Raw genomic sequence first — 18,963 nt, 5'->3', positions numbered from 1 at the left:
AGCTCTGCCTCCTGTGATCAAGCAAATCTCATGCTTCAGCCTCTCAAGTAGCTGGGAGTACAGGTACATGCCACCACACCTGGGTAATTTTTGTATTTTTAGTAGAGATGGGGTTTCACCATGTTGGCCAGTCTAGTCTCGATCTCCTGACTTCAAGTGATCCTCCCATCTTGGTTTCTCAAAGTGCTGGGATTACAGGTGTGAGCCACTGTGCCTGGCCTATTGTTAGATTTAAGTAGAAGAGTGGAATATCTTTCTTCCACTCTACCTAACTCTTAGTTATCCTGCAAAACTTGATTTTATTACCTTTTTGCAGGGCGGAGGGGTTTCTTTCTTTTTTTTTTTTTTTTTTTTTTTTTTTTTTTGTGAGACAGTCTTGCTCTGTTGCTCAGGCTGGAATACAGTGGCACAATCTTGGCTCATTGCAACCTTTGCTTCCCAGGTTCAAGCAATTCTCCTGCCTCAGCCTCCAGAGTAGCTGGGATTACAGGCCTGTGCCACCACACCTGGTTAATTTTTATATTTTTAGTAGAGACAGGGTTTCACCATGTTGGCCAGGCTGGTCTCGAACTCTTGACCTCATGATATACCCACTTCGGCCCCCCGAAGTGCTGGGATTACAGGCATGAGCCACTGTGCCCAGCCCTTTTCTGGGGAGTTTTTCTAAACCTTCTCGATCACTGGACTAGATTTGGTATAGGTAGTGCCATAGTGCTCAGCATTTTTCCTGCCCCCTCACACTTGAGGACAACCCTATTCCCCATCTCTAACAGTAACTTCCTGTGTCAGGTTTTGTCAGCCAGGGAGTCATGTCCCTTCAAGCAAGTACCCCAAGTTTTCATTACTTGGTCTTCAACAGCTTAATTATACTAATTATGTTTCATTTTCATGGATGTTTTAATGTATTCTCACTATGACAACTCCTTTTCTCACCCTAGATTTTAGGAACAGGGACTATTATGCAATAATGATTTATTTTTTACCATAAATACATAATACTTCTTACTTTCACAATAAATGTAACCAATTAAAATTGGAATCTTTTATAATTTTTATTTTAAAAGTGACTAATATCCTTAGTATATACAATTCAAAAATCACACGAACTTGTCTCCCTGCCTGCAATACCTCACTGAGCCACACAGTGGTGTTTCTCCTCTTTCTAAGTCCAACTACATCCTGCAGTTTCTGTAGTTGAGCATCAAGGATGTGCTCAGATTTATTTCACCATTGAATACTTGGTTCATAATTGAGAAACTAACACCGGCCAGGCATGGTGGCTCATGCCTGTAATCTCAGCACTTTGGAAGGCCAAGGTGGATGGGTCCGGGGGTCAGGAGTTCGAGACCAGCCTGACCAACATGGTGAAACCCCGTCTCTACTAAAAATACAAAAATTAGCCAGGCATGTTGCGTGCACCTGTAATCCCAGCTACTCAGGAGGCTGAGGCTCAGGAGAATTGCTTGAATTCAGGAGGTGGAGGTTGCAGTGAGCCGAGATCGCGTCACTGCGCTCCAGCCTGGGTGACAGAGTGAGACTCTGTCTCAAAAAAAAAACACACACACACACACACACACACACAAACAAAAAAACAAAAAACAAAAACAAACAAAAACTAACACCAAGGTTTCACTTTATCTCTTATATCCTGAAAAAAATCTAAGGATAACACTTAAAATAGTTGAACCACACTTCATGATGTTTTTGCACTTTGCTCCATATTTGATCGTGATTCAACAAGTATTTATAGACTAATGAACTGTACAGGATATTGTGGGAGAAATGGGGATAAATGAAGGCTGTCATGGCCATCAAAGTGTTTCCACATCCACAAGTGGGAGGCTGAGGTGGGAGGATCGCTTTAGGCCAAAAATTTGCGAACAGTCTGGGCAACGTAGGGAGACCCCATCTCTAAAATTTTTTAAATTAGCTGGGTGAGGTAGTGCACATCTGTAGTCCCAGCTACTTGGGAAGCTGAGGCAGGAGGATCACTTGAGTGCAGGAGTTGGAGGCTGCAGTGAACTATAAGAACACCATTGCACTCCAGCCTGGGTGACAGAGCAATACACACCATCTCTTAAAAAAAAAAAAAAGCTTTCATGTCTGATATGAGTTTGCTATATCCCCACCCGAATCTCGCCTTGAATTGTAATAATCCCCACATGTCAAAGGTGGGGCCAGGTGGAGGTAATTAAATCATGGGGGTGGTTTCCCCCATACTGTTCTCATGGTGGTGAATAAGTCTCACAAGATCTGATATTTTTATAGATGGGAGTTCCCCTGCACAAGCTCTCTTGCCTGCAGCCATGTAAGGTGTCCCTTTACTCTTCCTTCATCTTCCACCATGATTGTGAGGCTTCCCCAGCCATGTGGAACTTTGAGTTTCTTAAACCTCTTTCCTTTATAAATTACCCAGCCTCAGGCATGTCTTTATTAGCAGTGTGAGAACAGATTAACACAATGTCTAAACCTGATATTATCTCTGGCCAGGATGAGTATAATAGTTACAACCTGTAACCTAAGACTCCTTCTTTCCCTCACACTCTGATTCCAGTTGATTCTTTCTAATTTGGGAAATTGTTTTTGATAAATTGAATGTGGCCTCTAGGTTTGAATAATTTATATGCAAGTGTAGATTGTATACAATTTTAGGCAAATTCAGAGGTTGAGTTGTGTTGATTACCAGATAAAGATGGTCTGACCAGTTTTCCAAATAAGTTAAAATTAAGAGATTTTAATTGCTTTGAATTTTTTTTTTTTCTTTTTTCTCCAAAGAGTCTGATCCAGGTGAACACTCATTCTGGAAACTGATTGCTTTACCCAAAGTTGGCCTTATAGCCTTTGTCATCAACTCACTCAGCTCATGTTTTGGCTTCCTTGATCCTACTCTGTCTCTCTTTGTTTTGGAGAAGGTAAGTTGCCTGATTGCTGAAGAGTGCTGCATTGTAGCAGGTGGATGTATGTAACTGCTTGTTCTTGGGCCCTGCTCTGTGGAAAGACCCTTGCGTGGCTGGGAGAAGGAGGCAGAGTGGGCACTACACACCGAGGTAGCCTGTCTGTCTCTGCTGTGCCTGTGAACTAGGGATCTAATTCAGTAAAAATGAAAGAAGTCTTTCACTAAGTGGCCAAAACATTAGTTTCCTTCTTTCTAAGACCTTGCTCATGTCATTGTAGGTCTAGCTTGGACATCATCCATGCTGCTTAACAAGGAGACTTTTCCTCTGTTTGTTTGAATTGCAGTGAGACATTAGGGGTACAGAGTAGCTCATTTGATGTAAGATGTGCTTCTTCTGTAACAGATCCCCCCTGGGTCTACTGACTTTTTAGGCTACTTTGTATAATCAGATGACTATGGACTGTATTATTCTGGGATTTGAGAAAGGAACCAAGTATCCCTAGAACTAAAAAATAAAATGTTGAATTCTAAAAGTTTGAAGTCATCGAAATTTGTTCTTAGATATTTTTGAAAAAATATTATTACTGACACAGTCCATTACAAGGTGTGGTAGTTAATTACACTGGACAATTAATATGTGTTGATAAAAGGCAAAAATGACTAACTTCGGCCCATAATGACTTTGAGGTACTGGATTTAAGATAGCACAGAAACTTAAGTTTCAATATACTTTCTAATATCAATAAAGTTGCTAATATGGTCATTTCAAATGCTTTCTGAACATTTACTGATCATAGAATGTAAAGATTAAAATTAATTTTTCTTATAATTTTACACTACCCCTTGAAATCACTGAAGACAGTTTGGGGAACTTCACAGGTAAACATGGAGACTGTTATTTTAGTGCCTGGTCCAAGATTTAGACAGTAATATAATACTGCCTTTAGCCAGTGAGTACCGTAAGTTACCCAATGTCAGGCCTCTGAGCCCAAGCTAAGCCATCATAACCCCTGTGACCTGCATGTATACATCCAGATGACCTGGAGCAACTGAAGAACCATAAAAGATGACATTTTACCATTGTGATTTGTTCCTGCCCCTCCCCAACTGATCAATCGACATTCCTCCCCTGGGCAATGAGTTTTATGATCTCCCCACCCTGCACCTTGTGACCTCAGCCCCTGCCCGTAAGAGATAACCACTTTTAACTGTAATTTTCCACTAGTTACCCAAATCCTATCAAACCGCCCCACCCCATCTCACTTTGCTGACTCCTTTTTCAGACTCAGTCTGTCTGCACCCAAGTGATTAAAAAGCTTTATTGCTGACACAAAGCCTGTTTGGTGGTCTCTTCACACGGATACGTGTGACGCCCATAAGAAAAATGTTTTGTGATTATACTGACACAGTCCATTTAGATCGTCAACAACCTATATTTTTCAGCTGTTTTTCTGTGCTTTTAAGAAGTTGTGTCTAAACAATGAAAAAAAATCTATAACTAATCTCTGGGAAATCTAACTTGTTTGTGTATATCTTATAAGAAATCTTTTTTGTTGTTGTTTCTCAAGAAAATGTAATTTATTTTAAAAAGATGAGGAAGACAGGAGGTTTCCTCGAAGATAACTATAATCGACCCATTTGTGGTATGGGAGGTAGTATAGGCCCTTCTTGTTTCTGGCTGATGATGGACTATATCAGAACTTTTTTTTTGCTTTTGAGACAGAGTCTCGCTGTGTCACCCAAGCTGGAGTATAGTGGCATGATCTCGGCTCACCGTAGCCTCTGCCTCCCAAGTTCAAGCGATTCTCCTGCCTCAGCCTCCTGAGTAGCTGGGATTACAGGCATGTGCCACCACAGCAGGCTAATTTTTGTATTTTTTAGCAGAGATGGGGTTTCATCATGTTGGCCAGGCTTGTCTCAAACTCCTGACCTGAAGTGATCCACCTGCCTCAATCTCCCTAAATGCTGGGATTACAGGCATGCGCCACCACACCCAGTTTTATATCAGACATTGACTCCCTCAGGGCTATTGGTGGTGCCTCACCACTGCTGCCCCCTTTTCAGTTTGAAGTGCTGTGGCCCATCCCATTACCCAACTCCAACCTAAGAAATCTTTAGAAATTTATTTTCCTCTTTTTCTGAATCAGAAACCCTATGGTTGGAATCCAAGAATCTCTTTTAGCAAGTTCTCCAGGTAATTTTTATGCACATTGAAGTTTGCAAAACATTAATTTACATATAAAAATGCTCTGAGTTATGGAAGCAAAGTATGTTTAATGCCAAAGGCTACAAAGCAAAAAATCTACTCTTCTGACTTCTGGTTAGGTTGTCCTCCCATAGAGAAAAAGTAACGCATTTTCAAAGGTAAGATGAAAATTAGGACAGTGCAGAATATTATTAGTAGACTTATGGTAATAACAAGAGCTAAAGAAATGGTAGAAGGAAAAGAGGGATGTTTACTTAAAAATGACTTAATTATGTAACTTTAATATAGGATTTCTTTTACAGTTTAATTTACCAGCTGGATATGTGGGACTAGTATTCCTGGGTCTGGCACTGTCGTATGCCATCTCTTCACCGCTATTTGGTCTCCTAAGTGATAAAATGCCAGTACGTACACTTAATTTATACTTGAGTCACTTTTGCATGTTTAGAGCAGTGGTTTTCCAATTGTTCCTTTGGAACTCTAGGGGTCCACTGGTTAGACTTGATATATTCAATTGGACTAGGGAGAGGTTGCAGTATCTTCTATCACCCTAAGGGTCAGCTATCATACTAAACCAATTCACTTTAAATTGCTTCACTTGGGAAAAGAGGAAGAGTCTTATGCTTAAAAAAAAAAATTGGATTAGACTTTCTTTTTCTAATTTCTTCCCCCAACATTGTCATCCAGACTGGAGGGCAGTGGCGCGATCATAGCTTACTGCAGCCTTGAACTCTTGGTCTCAAGTGATCCTCCTGCATCAGCCTCCTAGGTAGCAGGGATTATAGGCATGTGCCACCACATCCAGCTCCTGGATTAGACTCTCCAAAGGAAAAAACTCTCTTGATGTAAAAAAAATGGATTGATCTTAATAAATAGGGCAAAGTCTTAGACAGACTTGATCGAATTGAGAGATTTCTTCTTTAGGAGGAGATAATTTAGATTTTCTGTGTGAGTGAAAAAATTGACCACACAAATATGCACTGGTTATCTCATAGCCTTTCTGTTTAAAAAAAAAAATACCCTTCTGTTCTCTTTCAACCAGGTTTAAACCATTCAGTACAGATGATGAGAGCACTGCTAGTCAAATCTTAAACTTCTGTGATTTTAGGGCTTATATTTTGCATTTCCCTTCATTTCATTTGCATATTTATTTATCAAGAACTGATTTACTTGTGGAATACTTAGTAACCCAGATGTCAAAAAGCAAGTATCTTAAACAGTGTTTGGAGCTTGGTTTTCAGATATAATCTTACATAACTGAGCAGATATGGTACCCCTGTAATTTTTGTCCTGATTCAAGTAGTTTATAAGGGATAATTTTACTGGATACAATCTTAGTCCATTCAGGATACTGTAACAAAATACCATAAACTGAGAGGATTTATAAACAATAGAAATTTATTTCTCACAATTGTGGAGACCAAAATGTCCAAGATTAAGGCACTGGTAGATCTGATGTCTGATGAGGGCCTGTTGCCTGGCGCACAGATTGTCTTCTTTCACTGTAACCTCACCACGATGGAACAGGCAAGGGAGCTCTCTGTGGCCTCTTGTATAGAGATACTAATCCTATTCATGAAGGCTACACCTTCATTACCTAATCACCTCCCAAAGGCTCACCTCCAGATACCAGCACATTGGTGTTAAGATTTAATGTATAAATTTTGGGGGGATATAAGCATTCAGTCTCTAGCAGGTAATTTAATGATGTGATTTTTCTAGGTATTGTAACTATTAATACCTGGTAGGGGTTTTTTTGTAGTCACTGGTTTTTTTTTTTTTTGGACAGAATCTTGCTCTGTTGCCCAGAATGGAGTATAGTGGTATGATCTTGGCTCACTGCAATCTCCGCCTCCCAGGTTCAAGCAATTTTCCTGCCTCAGCCTCCTGAGTAGCTGGGATTACAGATGTCTACCACCACACCTGGCTAATTTTTGTGCTTTTTTAGTAGAGACTGGGTTTTACCATGTTGGCTAGGCTGGTCTCAAACTTGTGAGCTCAAGCAATATTCCGACATCGGCCTCCCAGACTGTTGGGATTATAGATGTGAGCCACCGCGCCTGGCTGGTCATTGCATTTTAGAGTTAGTTTTTTTGTTGTTATATTTGTAATAGTTCATCATGTGCAAAATCTGATCTGCAATACACTCCCCTGCTAAGAAATCTTTGTCCTTTGTTCACTTTCTGTCTTGTTATATATCGTCCTTGCTTGCGAGTTTATCATCTCCTTATTTTCTCACTGCTGTAATCCCAGCACTTTGGGAGGTCAAGGCAGGCGGATCACGAGGTCAGGAGATTGAGACCATCCTGGCTAACATGGTAAAACCCCGTCTCTACTAAAAAAATACAAAAAAAATTAGCCAAGCGTTGTGGCGGGCACCTGTAGTCCCAGCTACCCCGGAGGCTGAGTCAGGAGAATGTCGTGAACCCGGGAGGCGGAGCTTGCAATGAGCCGAGATCGCGCCACTGCACTCCAGCCTGGGTGACAAAGCAAGACTCCGTCTCAAAAACATAAAAAATAAAATAAAAAATAAATAAATAATAAATAAATAAATGTAAAGTTTTGTTTTCTTCATTGTATTTGGGTTTTTTAATATCATGATTTGTGTTTTTTACTAATGTTTTATATTGTTTGATTATGGAGGGTCTTTGGCTCTAAGACTCATTTTGACTCTCTTTCTCCTTATCAGCCTCTAAGGAAATGGCTTCTGGTGTTTGGCAATTTAATCACAGCTGGGTGCTACATACTCTTAGGGCCTGTCCCAGTCTTGCATATTAAAAGGTAGTTTTTTTTCTTCTGTATGTTTGGCTAAATAACATTAGGAATTATTTCAAAAAATTTTGTTTTAACACTGGTATAGGTTAGTATTTGGAACATTAATATTTAAATAATTAACTGTAGTACTCTATTGAATTGTTAGGCTGACAATATTTTACCCTACTAGAAGCTAGCAGTGGGAGAAGCAGAAAAAAATGCATAAAATCTGTCTCAAATGACAAAAATGCATATTCTCCTGTATTTCAATTGTACCTACTTGTTTATACTTTATTTTTAAAATAGATTTTGTTGCTACTTACCTTTACTTGATAGTTCTTAGAATATATTTTTGTTTTTTTCTATTCTTTTTCCTTGAGGCAGGGACCAAATCTGTTTTTGTTTCTGTATCATCCTTAGCATGTAGTAGCTGCCTATTAAACCTTGCTTAATGTAATTACAACTAAATTGCTTAATGTAATTTAGTTGCTAAAATAAACTGAACTTCTTAGACCTTTTCAGGTACTTCTGGGATAAAACATAGTAATATGGAAAGGAAGGGGTTTCAGAGTCCTTCAGACTTGAGTTTAGGTTTTGGCTTTGCCATGTACTAGTAAGCAAACCACTTAACTTCCAAGAGCCTCAGTTTTCTCATCTACAAAAAGGAGCTGATAATAGTACTTACATTACAAGGATTAAATCTGGTAACATATATTAAGTAACTGGCATAGTCTCCTCATATGGAACAAATGTGTTTCCTGACTCTTCTTTTACCTCTTTCCTTCTATGCCATTTTTAAATTAATTGAAGTTCAAAGCCAAGTGATTGAAAGAAGAGTATTAGTACTGACATTTTCACTAATTTTGAAGGGATTTTGTCTGGTGAGAAGAAGCCAGGTTGGCTCCAGACATGTGATATATATAACCAAAGGACCAAAAAGATGGAGATATCAGGATGAATTCCCCCCAGCCCCCACAAATACTGTAAGGAGCTAAAAGGCACTCCAACTGAATGAAATGGGTTAGATGGGAATGGGAATGAGACTAGGCACATAATCAGTGAAAATAATGTATCTGGGATCCTCACTTCCTTAGCATTAAGCTTTGTGTTTCTTAAAATGCTAATGTTTTTCTTTTTGTATTTGTTTTCTCCAAAACCCTTTTGCAGTCAGCTTTGGCTGCTGGTGCTGATACTAGTTGTAAATGGCATCTCTGCCGGAATGAGTATAATTCCAACTTTCCCGGAAATTCTCAGTTGTGCACAGTAAGTTACTTCCATTGCTTGAAGAGCTGTATTGTGAATAAGTAGTAAGTATCACAGGCTTTCTTGAATTTCTCAATTTTGCAGCATGTTGGATATTTTTGCCCCAATGTCAAATCTTCATGATTCTGTAGCATATGATATCATGATATAAATAGTAATAATATGCTAATAGAAATGATAATAGTACATTAATAGCTAAAATGGGTTGTGGACAGATATCTGGCTTGATGTATGCCTCAGTATGTATGTAATTTTGAAAAGCTAAAGCAAAATAGATAGGTCTCAGCATTGTTCCTCTTTCATGGAGGGGGTCCATGAGAGAGCCTAGAGTGACCAGCATGTGTCACCTGGTCATCGTTCTTTTGTTTAATAGGTGTGATGATGAAGAACACTAAGTACTATGGCTGTGCTGGGTCAGTTCAATAGTTCTCATGGGAATAAGGAGCTATCTCGGTTTTTTTAAAGTTGTCTTTGTTCTCTTTCCATCTTCATCTCATTTTAAGAATTTCTTAATTGTATATTTTTATAAGTATTTAATGCAAACAAGCCATGCTTCTTAATATCATATATATGTAGAAAAATTATTTCTAGAAAACCATGGAGTAAATGTAACTATGAAAATTCTTTTAAATTAGATTTGCTTTTTATCTTAGAAGTGGAGTGTTCTTGCTGTTGGTTTTTTCCAGATTATCCTTGGTTTATCTTAATTGATCTATCATACAATTTTTCTTTCACACAGGTTTTCCTTTTAATAATGGATACACTCATGTCTCTTTTTGCAGTGAAAATGGGTTTGAAGAGGGATTAAGTACATTGGGACTTGTATCAGGTCTTTTCAGTGCAATGTGGTCAATCGGGTGAGTAGTCATTTAATTTCTTTCTTTCTTTTTTTTTTTTTTTTTTTTTTGAGATAGAGTTTCACTCTCATCACCCAGGCTGGAGTGCAATGGTACGATCTTGGCTCACTGCAACCTCCGCCTCCTGGGTTCAAGAGATTCTTCTGACTCAGCATCCTGAGTAGCTCAGATTACAGGTGCCCGCCACCACATCTGGCTAATTTTTGTATTTTTAGTAGAGACAGGGTTTCAACATGTTGGCCAGGCTGGTCTTGAACTCCTGACCTCAGGTGATCTGCCTGCCTTGGCCTCCCAAAGTGCTGGGCTTACAGGCATGAGCCACTGTGCCCAGCATCATTTAATTCATTCATACTTGCAAGATGGAAAATATTAATACTATCCCTATTTTAGTTGATGAAGAAATTGAAACACTGAGAGATCAGATGAGTTTCTCAAAGACAAACAGTTCCTCTAGGGGAAAGCCAGAGTTCTAATCCATACCCTGTCACTCAACAATCAATGCGTATACCAACAGTTTAATACTTAGTCAAAATGCTTTCATATAGTTTATCTTATTTAAGTGATATTTATAAGTTCCTTTAATAGAAACATGTCTCTGATTTTTACAGTTTATTCATTTATTCATTCATTTGTTTATTTTTACCTTCTACCAGAAGGGTAACTATGCTAACCAATGTAATATATTGTTTTGAATTGAGTTATATTAGTTGCAAATACTGAGAATAGAATAATATAAAGAATTTTTTAAACCAGTTTCATCTTTTTTATTTTTATATAAGCCATCTACTTTTCAGAAGCAGTAATAATTTCACAATTGTTAAAAAATTTTGAATGTCATTATCAGGTAGAATTATTTTCTTTTACTGAATACTGTGTCCAGGAATTAGTTTTTTCTTTGGTACTTATCTTCCAATTTTATGAATACTTACAATTGAAGGATCATGTAGCTTTTTATGAAGTAATTATTTATTTTTTGCACTACTGAATACTTTTTCTTCTTTCTGTTGTTAGTGCTTTTTTAGGACCAACGCTAGGTGGATTTCTGTATGAGAAAATTGGTTTTGAATGGGCAGCAGCTATACAAGGTCTATGGGCTCTGATAAGTGTGAGTAATCAGTCTTTTATTTTCATTTTCCTTATATTTGTGGAAAAACTTGACTTGGAAAATTCACATTAATCAGTACTTTTAATTGTATTTAAGGGATTAGCCATGGGCTTGTTTTATCTACTGGAGTATTCAAGGAGAAGAAGGTATGGTCAATTTGGGGGCTTTTTTCTCTCTTTAAAAGTTAGCCAGTGCAAGTGGAAAATAAATAACATTTTACATTTATTCTTCCAGTCCGTGGATTTCTAGGCATTCTGAGGCTTATCAGTTGGTAGATATTCTTTTAATTTTTATTTTTTGAGATGTTGACTTGCTCTGTCACCCAGACTGGCATGCAGTGACACAATCTCAGCTCACTGCAACCTCTGTCTCCTGGGTTCAAGCAGTTCTCCTGCCTCAGCCTCCTGCGTAGCTGAGATTACAGGCGTGGGCCACTATGCCCTGTTAATTTTTGTATTTTTAGTAGAGACAGGATTTCACCATGTTGGCCAGGCTGGTCTCAAACTACTGACCTCAAGTGATCTGCCCACCTTGGCCTCCCAAAATGCTAGGATTACAGGCGTGAGCCACTGCGCCCAGGCAGTAGATACTTTTTTAAAAAGATAGTTGGATGGAGATACAGGTACTGGTTTTATGTTTGTTTGTTTGTTTTTAAGATGAGAAATATTGATATTCATCTCTTTCCTTCAATGTAGGTCTAAATCTCAAAACATCCTCAGCACAGAGGAGGAACGAACTACTCTCTTGCCTAATGAAACCTAGTCTGATGGATCCTGGATTGATACAAGGTTGAGAAATAAATGCTTCTGGCCTTAAACATCACTGTAGGAAGGGTTTCTAAAATTTTACGCACAAAACTCCGTGGACCCCATGCCAGTGTCTTGGAAGTGTCAACGTGTTTTTGGATGATCTTGTATTGGGGTTGTACTTACTGTGATACTGAAAAGCAGTCCTGCTGAACTAGCTATATTTGAAATATTAAGTATGAAAAGGGTAATTAAAAACAAGCAAAACAAAACAAAACAAAACTTAGTTTTTAAGTGACCAAACTTGTCCTTGAAGATGTTGTTATTAACTTGAGTTAGTTCTCATTTCCTCTGTTTATTTTTTAGTCTGAGTACACTAATTCTGTGAATGTACTTTTTTATGAACAGGGAAATAAATGAACTAATTTGATATGCTCTAAATGTATAAAGGTGCTTCAAAATATATAGAAACATTACTATGAAATCAGTTTTTAAAAGATATACGTTCTCTTTGTCCTGAGGTTTTTCAGTCTTGTTCAAAAGGAAGAATTCTTGCCTGCCATACAGAAACTCTCTAGCACTCCCTGGCTTTAAGCTTTTCTAAAAATTCTGTTTGTGGGCCGGGCGCGGTGGCTCAAGCCTGTAATCCCAGCACTTTGGGAGGCCGAGACGGGCGGATCACGAGGTCAGGAGATCGAGACCATCCTGGCGAACACGGTGAAACCCCGTCTCTACTAAAAATACAAAAAACTAGCCGGGCGAGGTGGCGGGCGCCTGTAGTCCCAGCTACTCCGGAGGCTGAGGCAGGAGAATGGCGTAAACCCGGGAGGCGGAGCTTGCAGTGAGCTGAGATCCGGCCACTGCACTCCAGCCTGGGCGACAGAGCCAGACTCTGTCTCAAAAAAAAAAAAAAAAAAAAAAAAAAAAATTCTGTTTGTGTGAAAAGTACAAGAATAACAATACTTACAACTTCCATTTTTGTAACTTACGTTCACTTATGATCTGGATTTATAAACATTCCTTGGTATAACGTTGTTCGTTTCCTTTAATGTCTCTGTTTTTTGGTTCTGCCATCTGTTTTGTTTTTGTTTTTATCCATATTCTTGGTAGATGTATTTCATCCCTAGAGCAGGTCAGCCTCCTTCCCCTAATGCAAATGCTTGTTTTATTAGGGAAGGGCTTCCTCCAACTTCGTGTGAAATCCGTGATGTTGTTAAAGTGAATAAATGTCTATTGTGTAACTCTCATGCTTCTTGACCTATTTTCATGGTGTAGTAGCCACATTTACAGTAATGTTTTAAAAGAAGAAATGCTTTTATGTATTCATTCAAAAATATCTTTTGAATGTCTTCTCTGGGCTGACACTGAGCCAGATGCTAGGGATTTGGCTGTGATCAAGATAAACACAATTTCTGCTTTTATGTAACTTATACTGGTGAAAGAAACAAACAACAAGTAAATATCAGACTCTCCAGTTATCTTACAGAAATGCTAGGAAGAAAAAAAAAAAAAAACATGGTGATGTGATAGAGTGGTTGGCTAGGGTTGTTTAGATGTGGGTGCCTAATTTGAAAAAGTCCATGGAAGTGCAACCTTTGAGTTGAGATCTGAAGGAGGAGAATGTAGCCACCATTCATTCATTCTGACAGAGGACAGTCCGTAGTATGTGCACAAGGGCTTGACATGGTCAAAGATGAGGCTTGGTCTGCTGGCTGGAGTCTAGTAAACTGGAGGTGATGCCAGAATCTGATTCTGTCTGCATGTGGACAGTGAGTGGGTGGGGATAGGGATGGTAAATGGGAATGGAGGGGGAACCTCGGAAGATTTGAGAGAGACAATGGTTTGGACCAGGGAGTTGGTGATGGAGAGAAAAGGCTCTATCTGGGAGTGGAACCAACAGAACGTGCTGATGTGGAGGGAGGAGAGAGGAATCTAGGAGGACTCCTAGGTTTTGGCTTGAGGGTGTGGGTGGATGGTGGTGACTGTTAGTGAATTGGGGAAGAAGAGGAGCAAAATGGATCCTGAAGTGGCAAAAGTTCAAGCCGCCATGGTTTGTCATTGCACACCACCAAAACCAAAAATATGGAAAAGGAGGACAATACCAAGGGTTGGAGAGGATGGCTTTGGAAGACTGCCTGGCATTGAGTGTCAAGACTGTATGTACATCTGTCTTGTGATCTCTTCATTTCCCTGTCCGCTCAAGCCTTTCATTCTTGAACCTGCAGAGGGTGATCCAATGTGAGGAGGACAAATGGCCTGCAGTTCCCTTCCCAGAGCAGTGCCAGGACAGAATGTGACCCTGGCCCCCTGCACCGGCTTTCTGGGGAGAGAACTTCTTTCATTCCCATTCCCAATAGGCTGCTCTCAATACTTCTTTTGGATAGCATTGTATTTAAAGATGCTATGTACAAAACCAAATTTACCCCTTTCTCATTTTAAAATTTTGCAAGTATTAAGATAAGTGGGCCAGGAGCAGTGGCTCACGCCTGTAATCCCAGCACTTTGGGAGGGCAAGGTGGATGGAACACGAGGTCAAGATATCGAGACTATCCTGGTGAAACCCCATCTCTACTAAAAATACAAAAGTTAGCTGGGCATGCCTTTTAGTGGTGCACGCCTGTTGTCCCAGCTACTTGGGAGGCCGAGGCAGGAGAATTGCTTGAACCCAGGAGGCAGAGGTTGCAGTGAACTGAGATCACACCACTGCACTCCAGCCTGGTGACAGAGCAAGACTCCGTCTTAAAAAAAAAAGAAAAGATAAGTGACAGAAAAGTTTAAAAATATGAGAAAAGACAGAGGAAACAACACTTTGAACAAGGAAACCAAAAGGTAGGTCAATACTATCAAGGGAAATCTCTGTGTATGTGTTTATATTTTTATATATTTATAGTCTTCTAAATGTAATGAGACTGAGTAGCTTAAAAGAACCTTTTTAATAATGAGAATATTTTATATAACCAAATGTGGAATATGTTAGTAATAAAAGGTATCTTTTATGTTAAGATCATATTGTAAACTATACATTATAATATGATACGTAAATCAATCCAAAGGAAAACTATAAAGGATAAATACAAATCACAGATCGTTTTTAAAAATTAAACTTTAACAATTTTGAAATAATTGTTAATTCACGTGCAGTTGTAAGAAATAATAGAAAAATATCATGAGTATTCTTTCCCCAGTTTTCACCAATGGTAACATCTTGCAGAACTATAGTACAATAGCACAACCAGGATACAGAACATTCCCATCATCATATTCTTCGTGTTGCCTTTTTGTAGCCACATCCACTTCCCTCCCATCTTCACTTCTGGCAGCCACTAATTGATTCTCCATTTCTATCATCTGGTCATTTTAAGAAACGTATAAATTAAATCGTATTGTATGAAACTTTTTGGATTGACTTTTTTCAGTCAGCATAATGCCCTTGATTCTATTGGCATTGTTGCATGTATCAATAGTTCAGTTCTTTAAATTGCTGAGTGGTATTCCATTGGGTGGCTATATGACACAATGGAATACTACTTTATTTGTTACAAATAAAGCTGCTATGAACATTTAGAAACAGGTTTTTTGGGGTTTTTTTTGCCAGGGGCTAGGGTAGAGGGTGGGGTACCAAGCATAAGACTTCATTTCTCACCAGGCGTGGTGGCTCACGCCTGTAATCCCAGCACTTTAGGAGGCTGAGGTGGGCAGATCATGAGATCAGGAGATCGAGACCATCCTGGCTACCACGACGAAGCCCTCTCTCTACTAAAAATACAAACATTAGCCAGGCGTGGTAGAGGGTACCTGTAGTCCCAGCTACTTGGGAGGCTGAGGCAGGAGCATGGCGTGAAGTCGGGAGGCGGAGGTTGCAGTGAGCCTAGATCGCGCCACTGCACTCCAGCCTGGGCGATAGCGAGAGATTCTGTCTCAAAAAAAAAAAAAAAAAAAAAGACTTCGTTTCCCTGGAATAAATGCCCAGCAATACAACTACTGGGTTGCATGATAACTGCATGATTAGTTTGTTTGTTTTCAACTAATTTATTTTAGACAAGAAACTTGATTTTGACAATAAATATTAAATATCATACATTAATTAAATATCTGACTGGGCATGGTGGCTCATGCCTGTAATCCCAGCACTTTGGGAGGCCGAGGTGGGCGGATCACCCGAGGTTAGGAGTTCAGGAACAGCCTGGCAAACATTGTGAAACTCCGTCTCTACAAAAAATACAAAAATTAGCCTGGCATGGTGGCACACACCTGTAATCCCAGCTACTCAGGAGGCTGAGGCTAGAGAATCACTTGAACCTGGGAGAAGGAGGTTCCAGTGAGCCGGAGATCATACCACTATACTCCAGCCTGGGCGACAGAGCAAGACTCTGTCTCAAAAAAAAAAAAAAAAAAAAAATCCTATTTACTTATTTTTTAATGATCAAGATTTAAATATGTCACAGATACCCTCTCTAACCTAGCTGGAAAAGATGTGGGTAATAAATTCTTACATAGCCAATTAATTTTCATTAAGTGCAATTAATAATTGAGAAATATCTCTATACATTCATATCAGAAGGAAATTATCCACAGGGTAGTCCCATGATACTCACCTTTTCTTTGGTATCACTGTCACATGACCCTGTTTTATGAAACAAACCCACAGGAGGGGGAGGCTCAGACACAACATATTTACATGGAGAAGCTAAAATGTTATTTAAAGTATTAACAAAGGAAACTAAAGTCTGCGCAGCCAGTCTCCGTTGAGAGCAGCTTGCAACTCCTAAATATTTGCACTAGTTTCTTTCAGAAAACCTACAGCCAGACTTCTAATCCCAGCTTACTTATAGTTGAGTATTACAAGGGACCATCTAGGAAAACATGATGTCATAACAAATTTTGACTTGTAGTTCAGTGCAACTTTATCATCAGTACTAAAACAATTCAGAGTGTATTTCATGTTGACAAAAGGTCAACAATAGCATGCCAGACACAAAAAGCAGTATATCATTTGCAAGTGTTTATCAGTCAAGACAAAAATTGAATACCAAACCAGTCAATTAACCTTATTGTAAATTTAAAAAATGACAGCTATGAAATCAGTTGTTGCATAAATACAGGTAGGTTTCTTTTTTTTCTTTTAAGAGAATTAAAACCAGTGTAGATAAATTTTTCGTTTGAGAATAGTACTAATACCTTTTCTTCTCCGTATATTTTCAGAACTTTTAGCTATGCTTTTTCTTCTATTGTTTTCTGTTCTATCATCATATTTATTGGTTGGCTTTTGTCTCTTTCATTTTACTTATCTGATAAAAATGCGAATGGCTTGGTTGTTCGTGTCTTGGTTGTTAGTGAGGTGGGTCCAGCCTGTAGTTCTGGAACACGGTTTAGTGAGGGAGACAGGGATGTGAATTAGGAAGTAGGCAATCATATGCAGTAGGAGAACTACGGCATTGAATTGTATGCTTGCTACTGCATCTTCTGAAAAAACAGTATTATTGTAGTAAAGCAACATTATTAATTGGAAAGAACTGCATGGGAAAGAAGGATCTGCCCACAGCTTCTTCATTCACATAACTGTGAGAATTAAGAATTTATCTTAATAACAAATTTATTAAATTTATCTTTAATATCTTAAATTATCTTAAGATCTGCCCACAGCTTCTTCATTCATATAGCTGTAGGAATTTCTGATAACACAGCACTGAAAACTTTGGTGAGATGATTCAGAAGAGTGAGAATTTCCAATTTGATATTGTTCATGAATTGATCTTTCCATATAAACAAACTCCATTCAGTAGAACTATGGCATAAGACTCACATTTTGGGGTGTTTAAAAAATGCAGACAAATGCCAAACTTCCATTATTCTGTTTTTGCATGTAGTCACTGTGGTTAATGGTTTAACTTACAAGAAACTGAAGAAACAACTCATAAAGAATTTCTTCCCCTACTGGGTCCTCTAAATTCCTGTCCTGTCAGGCATCCCCAGAGGAAGGATAAGGAGGGTAAAGGAGGTGCTATGATCTTGCCCTACCTCCCTGCCTGGCTGCCACCCAGCGCGGGAAAGGAGTGGAGCCATGATTCACTTTTCAGGGAGCTGCTAAGCTGTTTTCTAGAGTGGCTGTACCATCCTACATTCCCAACAGCAACGTGTGAGTAATCCAGTTACACAACAGGTTGTTTAGCGTGTTTTTTAAAAGATAGAATGGTGCATGAAATAGGTGAAGTGAAAGCTTTTGATCAGAAAGATAATCTATGGTACGATTGGAGGGAATGCCATCAAGATTAGCAAGTAGAAACCGAATTTAAGTTCATAATTTTAGGAGAAACCGTTCAGATCAGGTTGATCTGGAAGAGAGGAAACTTGAAAGACTTTGTGGAGACAGAACAATGCAAAAATAAAGAAGTAGATGCATTGACATTCCTTTAACAAGACAGTAACCAAGGACAGGCGGGTATGTCAGCCACATCTGGGTCAAAGCTGCCTTGGGCATGGCCCTTGTAATTGGGCCTCCATCTTCTAGGAATGAAGCAATAGTAATAACAGCAAAAATTATTCAGCACATATCGCCATTTTGCAGATAGGGGAAACTGAGGCACAGAGCAGGCACAAAACTTGCTCATACTCACATAGTTAGTCAGTGGCTCAATCCCAGTCATTCTGGCCCCAGAGTCCATGTCCATGTTAATTATTATCGGATGCCACCATGACCCTTATAACTTTCAGTGAGAAAAAACTCACCATAACTAGATACAGGATAATACACAATTTAGTTCTCTCTAATTTGAAGGACAGTCTAGAGTGGGATCTACATTACAGTACAAGAATAATGTGCTAAAGAGAAAGACTACGCCAAGAATATAAGAGTCAACTTAGGCTTTATAGGCTAGAGAATCTCCTGATTCTATAGCTGTGGTTTTTCTGCTGAGCTTGGTTCAGTAGAAATTGTGTCAATGCTCTTGGCCTGTGTTATATGTCCCATATAGTTCCTTGAAAGAAAAGCTCCGGAATCAGAATTGCCAGGCTAGAATAAAATAGACACTCCTTCTCCTGGCGTCTGACTGAAGATGCAGCATCCTTGAACCAGCAACTGCTGGGACTCCTCTCTGTCATCTCAGAGGGTACAGCCCACCCAGAAAGTGAAACCAAAA

General features: G+C 39.1%; 1 protein-coding gene across 9 annotated transcripts in view; it reads left to right on the top strand.

Annotated features, from left to right (window-relative positions):
- The window catches only part of SLC18B1 (solute carrier family 18 member B1), a 30,075-nt gene extending 17,001 nt beyond the window's left edge, over positions 1-13,074 (top strand). For 6 of the 9 annotated variants that reach the window (XM_008006999.3, XM_038000879.2, XM_073022483.1 and 3 more), the window contains 7 exons: positions 2,776-2,912; positions 5,405-5,506; positions 7,792-7,883; positions 9,024-9,119; positions 9,902-9,976; positions 10,988-11,081; positions 11,178-13,074. In XM_008006999.3, the coding sequence (XP_008005190.3) occupies positions 2,776-2,912; positions 5,405-5,506; positions 7,792-7,883; positions 9,024-9,119; positions 9,902-9,976; positions 10,988-11,081; positions 11,178-11,330 (749 nt within the window). In that variant the 3' untranslated portion in view covers positions 11,331-13,074. Of the gene's footprint in view, positions 1-2,775; positions 2,913-5,404; positions 5,507-7,791; positions 7,884-9,023; positions 9,120-9,858; positions 9,977-10,987; positions 11,082-11,177 lie in introns of those variants that run through there. The other 3 variants (XM_008007000.3, XM_008007001.3, XR_499934.3) reach the window with 3 other exon arrangements.
- The last annotated feature ends 5,889 nt before the right edge of the window (positions 13,075-18,963 follow it).

The sequence above is a fragment of the Chlorocebus sabaeus genome, chromosome 13, assembly GCF_047675955.1.
Source record: "Chlorocebus sabaeus isolate Y175 chromosome 13, mChlSab1.0.hap1, whole genome shotgun sequence".
NCBI classification, from domain to species: domain Eukaryota; kingdom Metazoa; phylum Chordata; class Mammalia; order Primates; family Cercopithecidae; genus Chlorocebus; species Chlorocebus sabaeus.
The sequence above is the reverse complement of the archived record's forward strand: the minus strand, read 5'-3'. Positions and strand labels throughout refer to the sequence as shown.